We start from the raw sequence: 16531 nt of genomic DNA, 5'->3' as shown, positions 1-16531 counted from the left end.
GGCATCATGAGGGAGGAAAATGATGTGGATATATTGAAGCAACATCTCAAGACATCAGTCAGGAAGTTAAAGCTTGGTTGCCCAAATGGACAATGACCGCAAGCATAATTCCAAAGTTGTTTGCAAAATGCCTTAAGGGCAACAAAGTCAAGTTATTGGAGTGGCCATCACAAAGCCCTTGACCTAAATCCCATAGAAAATTTGTGAGCAGATCTGAAAGAGTGTTTCCGAGCAAGGAGGCCTACAAACCGGACTCAGTTACACCAGCTCTGTCAGGAGGAATGTGCCAAAATTCACCCAACTTATTATGGGAAGCTTGTGGAAGGCTACCTGCAATGTTTGACCCAAGTTAAACAATTTAATGGCAATGCTACCAAATACTAATTGAGTGTATGTAAACTTCTGACCCACTGGGAATGTGATGAAAGAAATCAAATCTGAAGTAAATCACACTCTCTACTATTATTCTAACATTTCACATTCTTAAAATAAAGTGGTGATCCTAACTGACCTCAGACAGGGAAGTTTTACTAGGATTAAATGTCAGGAATTGTGAAAAACTGAGTTTAAATGTGTTTGGCTAAGGTGTATGTAAACTTCCGACTTCAACTGTGTTGTGTGCCAGATTTTCTAAAAACCTGATTTTGCTTTGTAATTATGGGCTATTGTGTGTCGATTGATGAGGGGGGGGACTGAAAAATAAGAATAAGGCTGAAACTCTCAAAATGTGGAAAAAGTGTCTGAAAACTTTCCGACTGCATTGTATGTGATAAGGCCACACAGACAGCCAAAGGTAATTACATACACCTTTGACAATCTGAAGTAGCCAAAGGGGCCACAAGATGTGATAAATTACATCAAATCCTTGAAAGATACCAACAAACTGATAGTTTACTGGTAAAATTATTACGTTTCCAGGAATATACTCTCCCTCTGCAACCCTAGTTGCAACCCTAGTTTCCCCCGAAAAGGAGAAAAATTACTTTACAAAAAGGTGCCTTAACTGAACGTGACACAACAATTAAATGATGTTGCCAATTATCTATGTCAGGCAGACCCTGAGTGTATCTTGAGCTGGTGTAAACCTCATCATTTCTGTGCAAGTCCAGATATGAGGTTCGCTCTCTCTGTGTACTGTGTAACCCTGTGTGAAGTCAATCTTGCTATCGGTGTAATATGCTGACATATTGCTCTGCATTTCGTCCACAGTTGACCTGGAGCACATGAGGACAGTGAAGGCTGACAAACACCAGCGCTTCTGCCAAGACAACAGCCTCATCAGTCAGTTCGTATCAGCCAAGACCGGAGACTCAGTGAGTCAGTTTACCCAGTAAATTACATCAAAAGTGACGCGCACACACACCAAAAAAAAAAAAAAGACCACTGAAATCATTTGCTGTGATGATGACTAAGCAAAATTGATGCGGCGCAATATTTGTTTATTTGCGCACATTGCATATTCTGTGTTTCTGCTCATCGCTCTTTCCTTTTGCCACCCTGCCTTCCCTTCAGGTGTTCCTGGCATTCCAGAGAGTGGCTGCAGATATTCTGGGGGTGAAGCTCAACAAAGCAGAGATTGAGCAGTCCCAGGTGAGTCTTCATTAGGCCTTTCTCTTGCGTTTCCCAGAGAGAATTATATAGCAGCTCCTCGAGTCATGTCGCCATTTTTTTTGTCGCGAGTTCACCGCACCCGGTAGAGGACTCTTGTTACTCCTGTGATGCTGTACCTGTGACTGACACTGTCCATCTGTAAATACAGCCATGTTGTTGATGTTAGAGCCCAATGGTGCTTGAAGCGAGAGATCAAGAGGTTGGAAGGTTTGTCTGCATCTTCTGATTTATTGTGTTTATCTCCCGCTGATGTGGGCTGAACGGGGCCTCCTAGCTCAGCCTCGATGAACCAGCCAGACCAGGTGGCCTTGTCACTGGTGGCAGCGGTGGGATTAAGGCAGGGCATCTCCCCCAGAGGCATTAATCCTGGCTGTGATATGACTGGCTGGTGCCGCGCTGGCTAGAGAGCGGCTGATGAGGCTGATTCTATGGGGAGGTCAGGACCCCCCCAGAGAAGGGAGAGCACCAAGGGAGCGAAGGCTAGGAGGTGACTCTCAAACGCACTTCCACCCCTACCCTGCCCCTTCTGCTGTCAACAGACCGAGGCTAATGAATGTGTCCATCTCCACTCCCCTCCGTCACCTCCCATGAAAGCTGCCTCAATAAACCCAAGTGCTTTAATCCAGGCTAAACAAGCTGGATGAGTGGTCTCATCTGTCAGTCAAGATGCCTGTCACAGAAACATAATCTATGATGTCCATGTCTCGCTCCAGACATGTTCTCTGGAGATTATTTTTCTAGGTGGGGTTGAAGTCGGAAGTTTACATACACTCCTTTTTCAACCACTCCACTAATTTCTTGTCAACAAACTATAGTTTTGGCAAGTCTGTTAGGACATCTACTTTGTGCATGACACAAGTAATTTTTCCAACAATTGGTTACAGACAGATTATTTCACTTATAATTCACTGTATCATAATTCCAGTGGGTCAGAAGTTTACATACACTAAGTTGACTGTGCCTTTAAACAGCTTGGAAAATTCCAGATAATGATGTCATGGTTTTAGAAGCTTCTGGTAGGCTAATTGGCATCATTTGAGTCAATTGGAGGTGTACCTGTGGACGTGTTTCAAGGCCTACCTTCAAACTCAGTGCCTCTTTGTTTGACATCATGGGAAAATCAAAAGAAATCAGCCAAGACCTCAGAAAAAAAATGTAGACCTCCAAAAGTCTGGTTCATCCTTGGGAGAAATTTCCAGATGCCTGAAGGTACCACGTTCATCTGTACAAACAATAGTACGCAAGTATAAACACCATGAGACCACGCAGCTGTCATACCGCTCAGGAAAGAGACGCGTTCTGTCTCCTAGAGATGAACGTTCTTTGGTGCGAAAAGTGCAAATCAATCCCTGAACAACAGCAAAGGACCCTGTGAAGATGCTGGAGGAAACGGGTACAAAAGTATCTATATCCGCAGTAAAACGACTCCTATATCATAACCTGAAAGGCAAGGAAGAAGGAATAAATCATTCTCTCTACAATTATTATGACATTTCACATTCTTAAAATAAAGTGGTGATCCTAACTGACCTAAAACAGGGAATTTTTACTAGGATTAAATGTCAGGAATTGTGAAAAACTGAGTTTAAATGTATTTGGCTGAGGTGTATGTAAACTTCCGACTATCCCACATCAGTGGTGCATCTTTATCTTTGATAGAGAATGGGTTCGGTTTGGGGTAAGACTGAGGTTACAATAGTTGAAGGCCTCAACATTCACTGGAGAAAGAAATACGAAGTAGAAAGAATAAATGTTTTTGAATTGTCTGCCAAAAAACAGTCTGTTTTTCTACCTTTTCTACCTGTGTAGTGTTAACAATGGTTGGAATTATGTTGTGAGTTGTAGGCATTTGGGGATGGAGGCCAGGGGGCAGCTCTAGGGTCTTGTAGGGGGGGGGGGCAAGAAAAGCCTCATTATCAGCTGTCGGGTTTAGAGAGCTGTACATGGGGGTCAGGGACACTGGCAAGATCTCCAGGGGGCAGCTCTAGGGTCTTGTAGGGGGGGGGGGGCAAGAAAAGCCTCATTATCAGCTGTCGGGTTTAGAGAGCTGTACATGGGGGTCAGGGACACTGGCAAGATCTCATTGGCCTGGGAGCCTACTCCGTTATTGCCCCGTGCCTGGATGATCAGATACTGGGGTCGGCAGCTCGTTAATCAACCAACCAACCAGGGCCTGGGTTTCAACCACGATGTCTGGTCTTTGCTGGCTCCCCAATCCAGGTCTGAGTTCTGAGTTTTAACTAAGTTCAGAACCTGCCCTGTTACTGTTACTCAATGTCCAGGGCCCGTATGCATGAAGCGTCTTGGGTTTTGCCTTTTGGATCATAATGAATTGGACGGGAGGGAACTGATCCTAGATCAGCACTCCTATTCTGAAACGTTTTTTGAATACACACATACATTTGGGCAGACTAACGGCTTAAACTTAAAGAGTTTTTTTTTTAAAGTCTCACTCGCTACAATACTCCCAAATCTTAATTGAATGGATAAACCAATATTTGACACACACACACAATTCATATCTGCCTGGGAGTATTACAGTCGCACACAGATATATATATTTTTTTCTGAGTGTTCTTCGTTTGTAAATGACCATGTTTCACACATGTATTTTGGTCATGGACATTTTCCTGCGTAAACCCCGGTACTTCTCATTTGTTTATTCTCCTGTTCAATCTATTTCTCAAGTTTCTTTTTCATTTTTCTCAGTCACCTCCATGACCCTGTCTTCACCTCTCCTCATCCTGCATTCTAACCAACTGTACCTCCTGTCTGCATCTTTGTTTTCCTTCCTGTCCTTTCTCTCCTTTCTCCTCTTTTCTTTTTCTTTCTTTCTTTCTCCTTCTTTCTCTCTCTCTCTTTCTGTCTTTCTCCTTAATTCTTCTTTCTCTCTCTCTTTCGCTTTCTCTCTTTCTTTTCCTCTTCTACTCCCACTGGTTTTGTCTCCTTCCATCTCTCCATTGTTGTGTGCTGCACAGAGGATCGTGAAAGCTGAGCTGGTGGACTACCATCAGGACGAAGTCCCCGTTAGACAGGAGACCAATCAGAGCAAAATCTGTTCGGTTCAGTAGTTGGAAGTATGTCAACATACAGTCGCACACAGATATATTTTTCTCCTGAAATATACTGTAAATATTAGTGCCTGGTATGACACCGCAAGACCCCTTACGAAGTGGTTGTGGTAGAGGTTGTTGTTGTATTTTAATTGTGGGAATTAAAGTGGAACTCACAGCGTTTTAACAACATGAAATCTTATTCAAATCTGTTTATATACACCCCCAGGTGTATGGAGAAGCAAGCACTTAGATATGGTAATTTTCACGTTTTCGTACTTTCAAAGAATGTGTTTGAGAATACTGTATCTCTGAATGGCTAGGGCACACTGGTCTGTGTAGAGTCCAGTCCTGAATAAGTATGACATGTTTTTATTTGGTTTTATTTACTGCAGTGTCTATAAATTATCCAAACGAGCGGCCACTTTCCCACTCTATATTGCTATAGACTTTTCACAAATGCCTTTAAGGCATTTTAGCTAGCGAAGTAAATAGCTCCATAAATTGATACGTTTGCCTATTAGATACATTATGACTGACTTGTGGTCATTGCCCGCGCTAGTGTGATTGTATTGACACTCCCAGCCTTAGTTACATTCTTCCGTTATTGTCTAAAACATTGAGTCATTGAAACTGAAACATTGCATCCCAAAGGGCTGGAGGCAGCAACACATGTACCAGGCCTGCTGTGATTTACAACCTGATAGCAATAAGTTTTGGTCTACCAAGAAAAGTCTTGGTGAATTAGATATATTTATCACGTACTAAACTGCATCCATCTATTCTGCCAACAATGCCTTACTCTGCAGCATGCCATTTTTATACAAACACAACCTATTTTTAATACCTCTTATAAAGGTATTAATATTATGATTGTCTGTTTTCATATCTGCAAAGTAGTTAATGCTGTCAGTTCCACTTTAATTGAGTGATTAGTTAGTTTGATTATTAACAGAGAAAATCTTTGGTTGGTTTAGACTGGTCCTACAGTAGTTTGGCACAAACATTTTGTTGGAGTAACATATTTTATGTCGCATCATTAAGAGAAAAACCCTGAAATGACACTGGTATAGAAGATGTTGCCAGGAATTCCTGACTATTTCAGTGGGCTGCATCAGTATGATCCAGAGAAGTGGGCTTGGTCCCCGGACAGAGTTTGTGTCATACTGACCTTCCTTTGACCTGTTTCTACACTTGTGATTGGGGTTGAGCTGGCTGCATCTGCAAAGAGACGAGAGCAGATTCTCCATATGTTATTTTTACCACAACATTCATCCATTAACCTGTATACTTCAGTTTACATGTTTTTCCGAATGTGACAAATGAAAGGTATTTGAATTATATAAGTATGGTCTGGGGCCTGGGAAGGAAGACCTGGGGCCTGCTTTGTGATCCATAGATTTCTGGACTATGCAGGAACAAATTGCAAATATTTTGTAGTATCCATTAGGTACATTTAATATAATTTGTGTTTAAAGTTGCACGATGCAGACATCGCTCCTCCATTTCCTGGTTGCTAAAATTCGAATAGTTTACCTAATTTCAGTTTGACAAAATAAGATGGTATAGAGTAGAGAATACCTACCTACCTTCTAATCCGCTGTGAAATATATTTTCTTTAACCCAAAGTATTGTTTCAGCTATTTGAAGCTGGTGTACAAAACCGAAAGTAAAAGACACGAAAACTCATTTTAGGAATGGAAGCATAGAAATAGCGCACATAGAACTGATATACCGCTTCTTAGACTTGCTTTCAAGTAGAGTGATAGATCATAGATCAACATTTCTATGTGAAATTTATCAGGTCGCCCAAAAAGTGACATTGCCACTTTAAATCAGATGGATTTTCTTGTGTGGTGGCAGCTTTCTCATATTTTGCCTCTGTTTATGTCTTTATTTATGTCTGTGTGTTTCCATAGCGTGTGGTGAAGGCAGACATCGTGAACTACAGTCAAGAACCTGTGGCGAGGACAGTCAACCCCCCGCGCAGCTCCATGTGTGCGGTACAGTGACCCCCCTCTCTCCCCCACCTCCCCTCTTGCCCCTCCACAAACTGACGATAGCAGTGAGGGCTTCTGACCAGCAGGCTGCCCCCAACACACGTGCCCATAGCCAAAGCAGGGGAATTGAGCCAGCTTGGTTTATTCTGCTGCGCACGCACACACACACACACACACACACACACCTTCTCTCTCAACGCACAAGTCTTGAGAAAGGCTTTATATCAGTATTTCCTTGGGGATTTTCAGGGTCATCGGATATGTTAAGATTTGAATGTGAGGATCTCTCTGTATGTACAGTTTGTATTTATAAAGGGACCCCACAGTATATTCCTGGCTTCAATACATTTAATATATTTTCATGAATGATTTATTGAGTAGTAATCAGCTTTGGTTGCAGCATATGTCTGTTTAAACATGAAGTTATGCTGAAAGCAAATGGGCCCTCCACTTTTTCAGCAATATATTTTGAGCAACTGTTATTCTTTTGTCATTTTTTTCCCTTCTACTGTCTTCATTATTCAATTATTCTTCAAAGGACCATTTTTGATTGTTTGTATGTATGTATGTATTCAACAAAAATTTAAAAGCAACATGTAAAGTGTTGGTCCCATGTTTCATGAGCTGAAATTAAAGATCCTAGAAATTGCCCATATGCACAGAAACGTATATTTCTATCAAACGTTGTGCACAAATTTGTTTACATCCCTGTTCATGAGAATTTCTCCTTTGCCAAGAGAATACAACCACCTGACAGGTGTAGCATATCAAGAAGCTGATTAAACTGCATGATCATTACACAGGTGCACCTGCTGCTGGGGACAATAAAAGGCCACTCTAAAATGTGCACTTCTGTCACACAAAACAATGCCACAGATGTCTCAAGTTTTGAGGGAGCGTACAATTGGCATGCTGCCTGCAGGAATGTCCACCAGAGCTGTTGTCAGATAATTTAATGTTAATTTCTCTACTATAAGCTGCCTTCAACGTTGTTTTAGAGAATTTGGCAGTAAGTCTAACCGGGCATCACAACCGCAGACCATGTGTAACCAGTCCAGCCCAGGACCTCCACACCCAACTTCTTCACCTGCGGGATCGTCTGAGGCCAAACAGCTGATGAAACTGAGGATTATTTCTGTCTGTAATAAAGCACTTTTGTGGGGGAAAACACATTTTATTGGCTGGGCCTATGCCCTCCCAGACCCACCCATGCCTGTGCCCCTGCCCAGTCATGTGAAATCCAAAGATTAGGGCCTAATGAATTTATTTCAATTGACTGATTTCCTTATATGAACTGTAACTCTGTAAAATCATAGAAATTGTTGCATGTTGCTTTTCTATTTTTGTTCACTATATTTGGCATTTTTAACCTTGACAATGGACATTTAAGTACGTATTGGTGCAGCTTAAAGGTAGGACAATATATCTGTATCTTTGTAGCCTTTTTCATCTGTCTGTTGTAGAACAGAAAAGTCTGCAATGAAGAACTGCTTTGACACAAAGTGCTTCATTGGATCTTCATTTGTACCAAACAAGCTGAATAATAGCCAACCTACACTCTTAGATAAAAAAGGTTCTAAAAGGGTTCTTTGGCTGTCCCCATGAGAGTCCTTTGAAGAACCCTTTTGGGTTCCATGTAGAGAGGGTTCTTCAAAGGGTTCCCCCATGGAAACAGCCAAAGAACCCTTTTTTTCTAAGAGTGTACATAAATTACAGGCATGTGTTTTGTACGGATACTCATCCCTCAAAATAAGTTGGCTTATCTTGCAGTTTGTATTGTCAAAATGTTTTCTTTGACTAATATGGTGTACTTGCACAGAGAGGATGTCAACATTGTACCAGAAAATACATGACAAAACAATGTGACATGGTTGGATTTTACTCTGTAAACCATGGCGTTCGCCTTATGTGTAAATTGTCTTTATAAATGATAAATGCATTGCTTTGTGAAAGATCTTATTTTCAATGCTGCTCACATTTCAGTAAGATGTAAAGAGCTTCCCTCATTGGATGGAATAGCCTCTGTACTCCCTATTACTTTTGGTCATAAAAAGAAAATGTCTAAAAGTGAAGTATGAAATCATGTTATATATATTATCTGTACACTTAGAAAATGGTTGTCAAGTAAACATTCAAAAGTAGTACAGACTTTGTATATGGAAAAATAAAAATGCTATTGAAAAAGAAATGCAATAGTTTATGTAATTACTAGGCTACTGTATAGTTTGTGCAACATTGTGCCTCCTTGGAATTCTGGAAATAAATATTATGTGAGTGTGTGGTTGTGTGTATACTTCTTTACCTGTGTGTATGTGCGTGTGGCGCTCGCACTCCTGCATGCACACACACTTGTAATTCCAGTTTAGCCAGGTGTAACAGTGGTAAGGTGTTTGGACTGCTGTTGGGACAGCTTTTTGTAGACCCTAATAGTTTGCGGGCACTGTTTGTCACTGTTCTAGTCCAATTATTGTATTGATTTGTGTTGTGTAGTGGCTTTGCTGGTATGCATCCCAATTAAAAAATGTTGAGTTGGCCCTACCAAGGTTAACATTCTAAAATCACCACTGGTCATAGAGCAAAGCGTGAGGAAAACGTGTGTTTATGAGAGTCTCAGCTTTTCATATCTAACTTAATTATTTGTAGCTCAAACCATTTGGACTCTACAGATGTTTTAGTAAAAAGACCTGGTCCCCTGCAATGGTACAACCCAGAAGTCTAACTCAAACACAATGTTTAAAAGCATCAAATCACGCCAGCACTCATTGGGTTAAATAGTTGCTATGCCCTTGTCATGGCCGGTGCGCATTTCCATATCAAATCAAAGTGTATTTGCCACATGCGCCGAATACAAGTGTAGACTTTACCGTGAAATGCTTACTACAAGCCCTTAACCAACAATGCAGTTCCAGAAGAAGAACATATTTACCAAGTAGGCTAAAATAAAAAGTAGCACAGTAAGAATAACGAGGCTATATACAGGGGGCACCGGTAACGAGTCCGGTTGCAGGGGTACAGGCTAGTTGAGGTAATCTGTACATGTAGGTGGGGGTGAAGTGACTATGCACGGGGGGGTCAATGTAAATTGGTGGCAATTTTTATGAATTGTTCAGCAGTCTAATTGCTTCGGGGTAGAAGCTGTTAAGGAGCCTTTTAATCCTTGACTTGGCGCTCCGGTACCGCTTTGCTGTGCGGCAGCAGAGAAAACAGTCTATCTCAAAGCAATATCTTGGTTGTAAAATAGTTGCTATTGAGTTGAATATTGAAAGTTGAGAAATAAAAATACCTACAGAAAGCAGATACCCTCATCTCTTCGACAGGGACAAGGGGACTTAAGCTCCCAAAGCTGGGTTTTTCTTGCACATTTTGAAAAGTTATACAATCAGAACACATTTTTCTCTTGAGTACATGGTGGGAGAGTGACTTGCTAATCAAAGCAGCAGGCCTCAGGGAGGCAAATTGTTCATTCTTCAGGCCATGTCACATTTATTTAATTTTTTTATAAAAAAACAACATTGTGTGTCAATTATTATTGTTTAAAACATGACTAATTACAAAACTCCTGGGCACTTGTCCACTTCGGCGTGTCTTTGGCGCCAGAAAACAACCTGAAGACAATTGCTGAGTGGGACCAGAGTTGGAAGTCACTACATGGATGTCCCATCCGTAAGCAGAAATTAATATGTGTGGTTAAAATATCAGGAGTGAGGCAGATTACAAGGTCTTGTGCTTTGTGATTCATTTCATACTGATTCCAAAAATACTGTCGATTCTAAACATGATACTGGAGCAATTCAGTGCTTTTAAAGTTGAACTGACACGGTTTGAACTACTTTGCCTATATAAAACAGACAATCATATCAAGCAAAAATATCAAATTCCCAGTTTATGCTACATTTTTATAAGAGGTTTTAAAAATAGGTTATATTTTACTCAAAATTCCATGAAGTAGAGTAAGGCATTGTTGGCAGAATAGATGGATGCAGTTCAATGCGTGATAAATATCTAATTCACCAATACTTTTCTTGGTAGACCAAAACGTATTGCTCTCAGGTTGTAAATCACAGCTGGGCTGGTACATGTGTTGCTGCCTCCAGCCCTTTGGGATGCAATGTTTCAGTTTCAATGACTCAATGTTTTGGACGAAAACGGACGAATGTAACTAAGGCTGGGAGTGTCCAGTGGTGTGTATTAATGGATGCCAAGGGAAGCCAGGCTTCCCCAAATATTTAACCAATAAAAATAATAAAATAATTTATCTTTCATTTCTCTGTGTTTTCAGAATTTTCCAGTTTGGATTTGGCTTTACATCAATCAAGTCACATCCTAAGCTAAACGTCATCATTGTCAGACAAATGTTTCTGGTCTGCTTGTGTTGATGTCCTGCAGTAGCCAGCTTGCTAAACTGGCCCTTTCCTAAGCTATGGATGGAGATGTGGATTTGGACTGGTGGTTTTGACAGAATTCTCTGTACAGGCCAATGATTATGATGGCGATTCTGATCTGACCATAAATTCATATATTGTGCCACTGGCCTGAGATGGTTGAAGTTCAATATGTAGCCGAGATGTAACCTAGTAGGCTCATGTTAACTAGCTAGCTACTTTAGCTGATTCGTTCTTGCCCTTGTGAGGAAGTTAGGCTAGCAAGAATTTTAGCTAGGTAGCCTATGAAAACAAAAACTAAAAGTGTACTGTATGACAGAGGCATAGACTGTTCTGCCAACATGAAAGAGAGGAAGATGAACATACACAGAAATCAGTACCATGGACAGCCACATGATGTGTAGCAACATTTATTGGACTAAATCATTTTTGGTATCTTTAAGTTTGTTTTCAGTGTATTAAACTAAGCATATATGTAGCCTTGTTGATTTGATGATGTTGAAATGTTTAAGTTGAAATGCTGCTGGAATATCGGAGGCAGTGCTCCTGTTGCCTTTGTGCTGACTTGCTTTAACTCTGTGGTTATAAATGAGCAGCTAGTTGTTTAGTATACTGTTGAAAAACATTGATTTGCTTGACCATGATTCAGGTCATATAACTGTTGTTGTACAATATTTGCTTTGTGGACTTCACCGGACAGATAGTGGTCTCCGGTTTTGTGCTGAAAATATATGTGTAGTTCAATTTGTTCCTCCACTGTGTGACTGTTGTCTTTTTGTTGTCACGGCCTTGTATATCACGGTGGTGTATGAACTAATGGGTTATAGAGCAAACAACGCAAATATCACAACATATTATGGCTATTTTATTGGTTTGGTTTCCCCAGTGATTTTACCCACACACCCCCACTGGGAATATCAATACAATGAAACTAGCAAGGGCAATGACAACAAGTCTGTCATAACATGGCTAATAGACAAGCAGATCTATTTATGTCGCTATTTATTTAGCAAGCTAAAAACATGGAGCCTAACACTATCTGCAGGGAGGAGGCCATATTATTGTATGAGTGGCTGACCTTTCCCGCATATCATTTTTCAGTGGCTTCAGCTAGAGATGCAGGTGTCATTTGGTTAGCAATCAAGAAATGTGAATCACTTTGCTAGCTAGCTATGCTGAACTTGAATGACTGTTATCCACAGTTACAGTGCCTTGCGAAAGTATTCGGCCCCCTTGAACTTTGCGACCTTTTGCCACATTTCAGGCTTCAACCATAAAGATATAAAACTGTATTTTTTTGTGAAGAATCAACAACAAGTGGGACACAATCATGAAGTGGAACGACATTTATTGGATATTTCAAACCTTTTTAACAAATCAAAAACTGAAAAATTGGGCGTGCAAAATTATTCAGCCCCTTTACTTTCAGTGCAGCAAACTCTCTCCAGAAGTTCAGTGAGGATCTCTGAATGATCCAATGTTGACCTAAATGACTAATGATGATAAATACAATCCACCTGTGTGTAATAAAGTCTCCGTATAAATGCACCTGCACTGTGATAGTCTCAGAGGTCCGTTAAAAGCGCAGAGAGCATCATGAAGAACAAAGAACACACCAGGCAGGTCCGAGATACTGTTGTGAAGAAGTTTAAAGCCAGATTTGGATACAAAAAGATTTCCCAAGCTTTAAACATCCCAAGGAGCACTGTGCAAGCGATAATATTGAAATGGAAGGAGTATCAGACCACTGCAAATCTACCAAGACCTGGCCGTCCCGCTAAACTTTCAGCTCATACAAGGAGAAGACTGATCAGAGATGCAGCCAAGAGGCCCATGATCACTCTGGATGAACTGCAGAGATCTACAGCTGAGGTGGGAGACTCTGTCCATAGGACAACAATCAGTCGTATATTGCACAAATCTGGCCTTTATGGAAGAGTGGCAAGAAGAAAGCCATTTCTTAAAGATATCCATAAAAAGTGTCGTTTAAAGTTTGCCACAAGCCACCTGGGAGACACACCAAACATGTGGAAGAAGGTGCTCTGGTCAGATGAAACCAAAATTGAACTTTTTGGCAACAATGCAAAACGTTATGTTTGGCGTAAAAGCAACACAGTTCATCACCCTGAACACACCATACCCACGGTCAAACATGGTGGTGGCAGCATCATGGTTTGGGCCTGCTTTTCTTCAGCAGGGACAGGGAAGATGGTTAAAATTGATGGGAAGATGGATGGAGCCAAATACAGGACCATTCTGGAAGAAAACCTGATGGAGTCTGCAAAAGACCTGAGACTGGGACGGACATTTGTCTTCCAACAAGACAATGATCCAAAACATAAAGCAAAATCTACAATGGAATGGTTCAAAAATAAACATATCCAGGTGTTAGAATGGCCAAAGTCCAGACCTGAAGTCAAAGTCCAGACCTGAATCCAATTGAGAATCTGTGGAAAGAACTGAAAACTGCTGTTCACAAATGCTCTCCATCCAACCTCACTGAGCTCGAGCTGTTTTGCAAGGAGGAATGGGAAAAAATTTCAGTCTCTCGATGTGCAAAACTGATAGAGACATACCCCAAGCGACTTACAGCTGTAATCGCAGCAAAAGGTGGCGCTACAAAGTATTAACTTAAGGGGGCTGAATAATTTTGCACGCCCAATTTTTCAGTTTTTGATTTGTTAAAAAAGTTTGAAATATCCAATAAATGTCGTTCCACTTCATGATTGTGTCCCACTTGTTGTTGATTCTTCACAAAAAATTACAGTTTTATATCTTTATGTTTGAAGCCTGAAATGTGGCAAAAGGTAGCAAAGTTCAAGGGGCCGAATACTTTTGCAAGGCACTGTAGCATATCTCTTAATCAAATGTATTTTGCATCGATCAAATGGGAGGGCATGCAAGTTCCCATACAGTTGTCAAAACGTGGATTGGGACAAGCATGCATTGGCAGGCAAGTTGCAGAAAGGTGAGCAGGCTACTTTTCCCCATGTTTTCATTGCAATTTTGACGGCCAACTACAAGCTTTGAGAGGGTTTATCTACTGTTTCCTTATATGATTTGAAAAAATCCCGTTTCTGGCTAACATTAGTTGTTGATCTTGTTGATGTACATAGGCAACTGAGGGATAGAGCCTACCTGTTCATGCTGTTTGATCAATAGGACTGTAAAGTTCCCAAATGTAAGAGAACTCCAGTGTTAATTACATATTTGCAGAAATTCATGTGATATTTGGCAAATTCTTTCTAATGATCGAAAGTTGCACTGTCGCTACTGCCTGAAAACACACAGTCAAGTTTAAAGTGAAAGATGGCAGGCCCCTGATTGGCTGTGGCGCACCGGTCTTTGTTAGAGCCCGGTCCTGGACAAGACAAACAGGTTTTATTTACTGCAGTGTCTATCAATTGTCCAAACGCACGGCCACTTTCACACTGTATATTGCTATAGAATTTTCACAAATGCCTTACTCTACGTCATTCACAAACATTGTATGAGAGTATGAACATGTAAAAATGACCATATCTAAGTTGCTTCATGTTGCTAAAATGCTGTCAGTTCCGCTATAAACCGTCTTAAGGCTAGGGGGCAAAGTAAACTGCATGCTACTCAGGCCCAGAAGCTAGGATATGCATATAATTGGTAGATTTGGATAGAACACTCTAATGTTTCTAAAACGGCTAAAATTTTGTATGTGAGTATAACAGAACTTAATTGGCAGGCTAAACCCCTAGGACAAACCATTCAGGAAAAGAAAAATAATAATGTAATAATATATCCCATTTAGCAGACGCTTTTGTCCAAAGCGACTTACAAGTCGGCTGGGGCCACTACTTTTACATATGGGTGGCCCTAGCGGGAATCGAACCCACGACGCTTGGCGTTGCAAGCGCCATGCTCTACCGACTGAGCCACACAGGTCACTCTCTTTTCAATAGTTTTCTATGTGGATCGAGATTTCACTGGCTTGCATTTCCTATCGCTTCCACTAGATGTCAACAGTCTTTAGAAATTGGTTGATGTTTTTCCTTTGAGAAATGAAGAAGTAGCCATTTCCTTTCTGGGAGTCAAGCCAAGTGTACTTTTGTGGTTGGGGTGCGCGACCTGAAAGCTCGCTCCACTTTGTTTTCATCTGGTATTGAACACAGTGTATTCCGTCTTAAATTTGATCAATTATTTACGTGTAAAAATACCTAAAGTTGGACAAAGTTGTTTGAAATGTTTGCATCAAGCTTACAGGTAACTTATTAGACACTTTGTAGTCATGTTGTGCGAGTTGGAACCGGTGTATTTTCTGAATCAAACGCGCCAAATAAATTGACATTTTGGAGATATAACAATGGAATTAATCGAACAAAAGGACCATTTGTGATATTTAATGGACATATTGGAGTGCCAACAGAAGAAGATCTTCAAAGGTAAGGCATGAATTATATCGTTATTTCTGACTTTTGTGTCACGCCTGGCGGGTTGAAATGGTATTTTCATGTGTTGTTATGCTGGGCTCTGTCCTCAGATAAAAGCATGGTTTGCTTTCGCCGTAAAGCCTTTTTGAAATTTGACACTGTGGCTGGATTAACAAGAAGTTAATCTTAAAACCGATGTATAACACTTGTATGATTTATGAATTATCATTATGAGTATTTCTGTTTTTGAATTTGGCGTGCTGCTTATTTCACTCTGAGATTGGTGCGCGAAGGGGTCACTAAGAAGTTAAGTGCTATTTGTTATACCAATGAAAATAGCATTATCTGTAGAAGGAGATTTGTAGTTGTTTAAAGGGGACGTTAAAGTGTTTTCTTTGCTGAGAAAAATTTGAGAAAAGCATGCTGTGGTGTTCCCTCACATTTTGTTCTGGGAATAAAACACATCAATAAGTTAAATGTATGCCTTTACTACTTATTGGAGGGCACAACCTTTTTCCAGATTTGCACAAGTATGCTAATTCAATGTTCACTGGCACCTCAAAAACATCCCATTTCACTTTTGTCAGGGTGGAACATTTGCTCCACGTTCTAATTTGGCATGGTGTAGTCTACCAAGACTGGCCTTATGCAGTGGTGTAGTCTACCAAGACTGGCCTTATGCAGTGGTGTAGTCTACCAAGACTGGCCTTATGCAGTGGTGTAGTCTACCAGGACTGGCCTTATGCAGTGGTGTAGTCTACCAAGACTGGCCTTATGCAGTGGTGTAGTCTACCAAGACTGGCCTTATGTAGTGGTGTAGTCTACCAGGACTGGCCTTATGCAGTGGTGTGGTCTACCAGGACTGCCCTTTTGCAGTGCATGTGTCCCAAATAGGCTGGGCTCTGGTCAAAAGTAGTGCACTATATTGGGTATCCACTGCAGTGTCTGTCTATTCTCATCTGTTGTGGAGGAGGAGAAAGAATGTAACATCAACACGACATCATGTCAAAACCAGCATCGACACTGATGAGTGACGGGGCGTGCATGTCCGTTTCTGTCATTGGTGGGTGTAGCTGGTGCAT

The 16531-nt window shown here is 40.9% G+C and overlaps 1 protein-coding gene across 3 annotated transcripts in view; it reads left to right on the top strand.

Moving 5' to 3' along the window:
• LOC135556060 (ras-related protein Rab-28) overlaps positions 1-8941 on the top strand; it is a 44103-nt gene extending 35162 nt beyond the window's left edge. The window contains exons 5-8 of one of the 3 annotated variants that reach the window (XR_010457940.1): positions 1210-1313; positions 1513-1590; positions 6584-8237; positions 8346-8941. Coding sequence is in view for 2 of the 3 variants with exons in the window: in XM_064988946.1 (XP_064845018.1) it covers positions 1210-1313; positions 1513-1590; positions 4590-4682 (275 nt within the window). In the remaining variant the exon portion in view is untranslated. Of the gene's footprint in view, positions 1-1209; positions 1314-1512; positions 1591-4589; positions 4689-6583 lie in introns of all 3 variants that reach the window. The other 2 variants (XM_064988946.1, XM_064988945.1) reach the window with 2 other exon arrangements.
• Positions 8942-16531: the final 7590 nt, after the last annotated feature.

The sequence above is a fragment of the Oncorhynchus masou genome, chromosome 15 (assembly GCF_036934945.1).
Source record: "Oncorhynchus masou masou isolate Uvic2021 chromosome 15, UVic_Omas_1.1, whole genome shotgun sequence".
In the NCBI taxonomy this organism is placed as follows: domain Eukaryota; kingdom Metazoa; phylum Chordata; class Actinopteri; order Salmoniformes; family Salmonidae; genus Oncorhynchus; species Oncorhynchus masou.
Note: the sequence above shows the minus strand (reverse complement) of the source record. Positions and strands in the feature narration are given on the sequence as shown.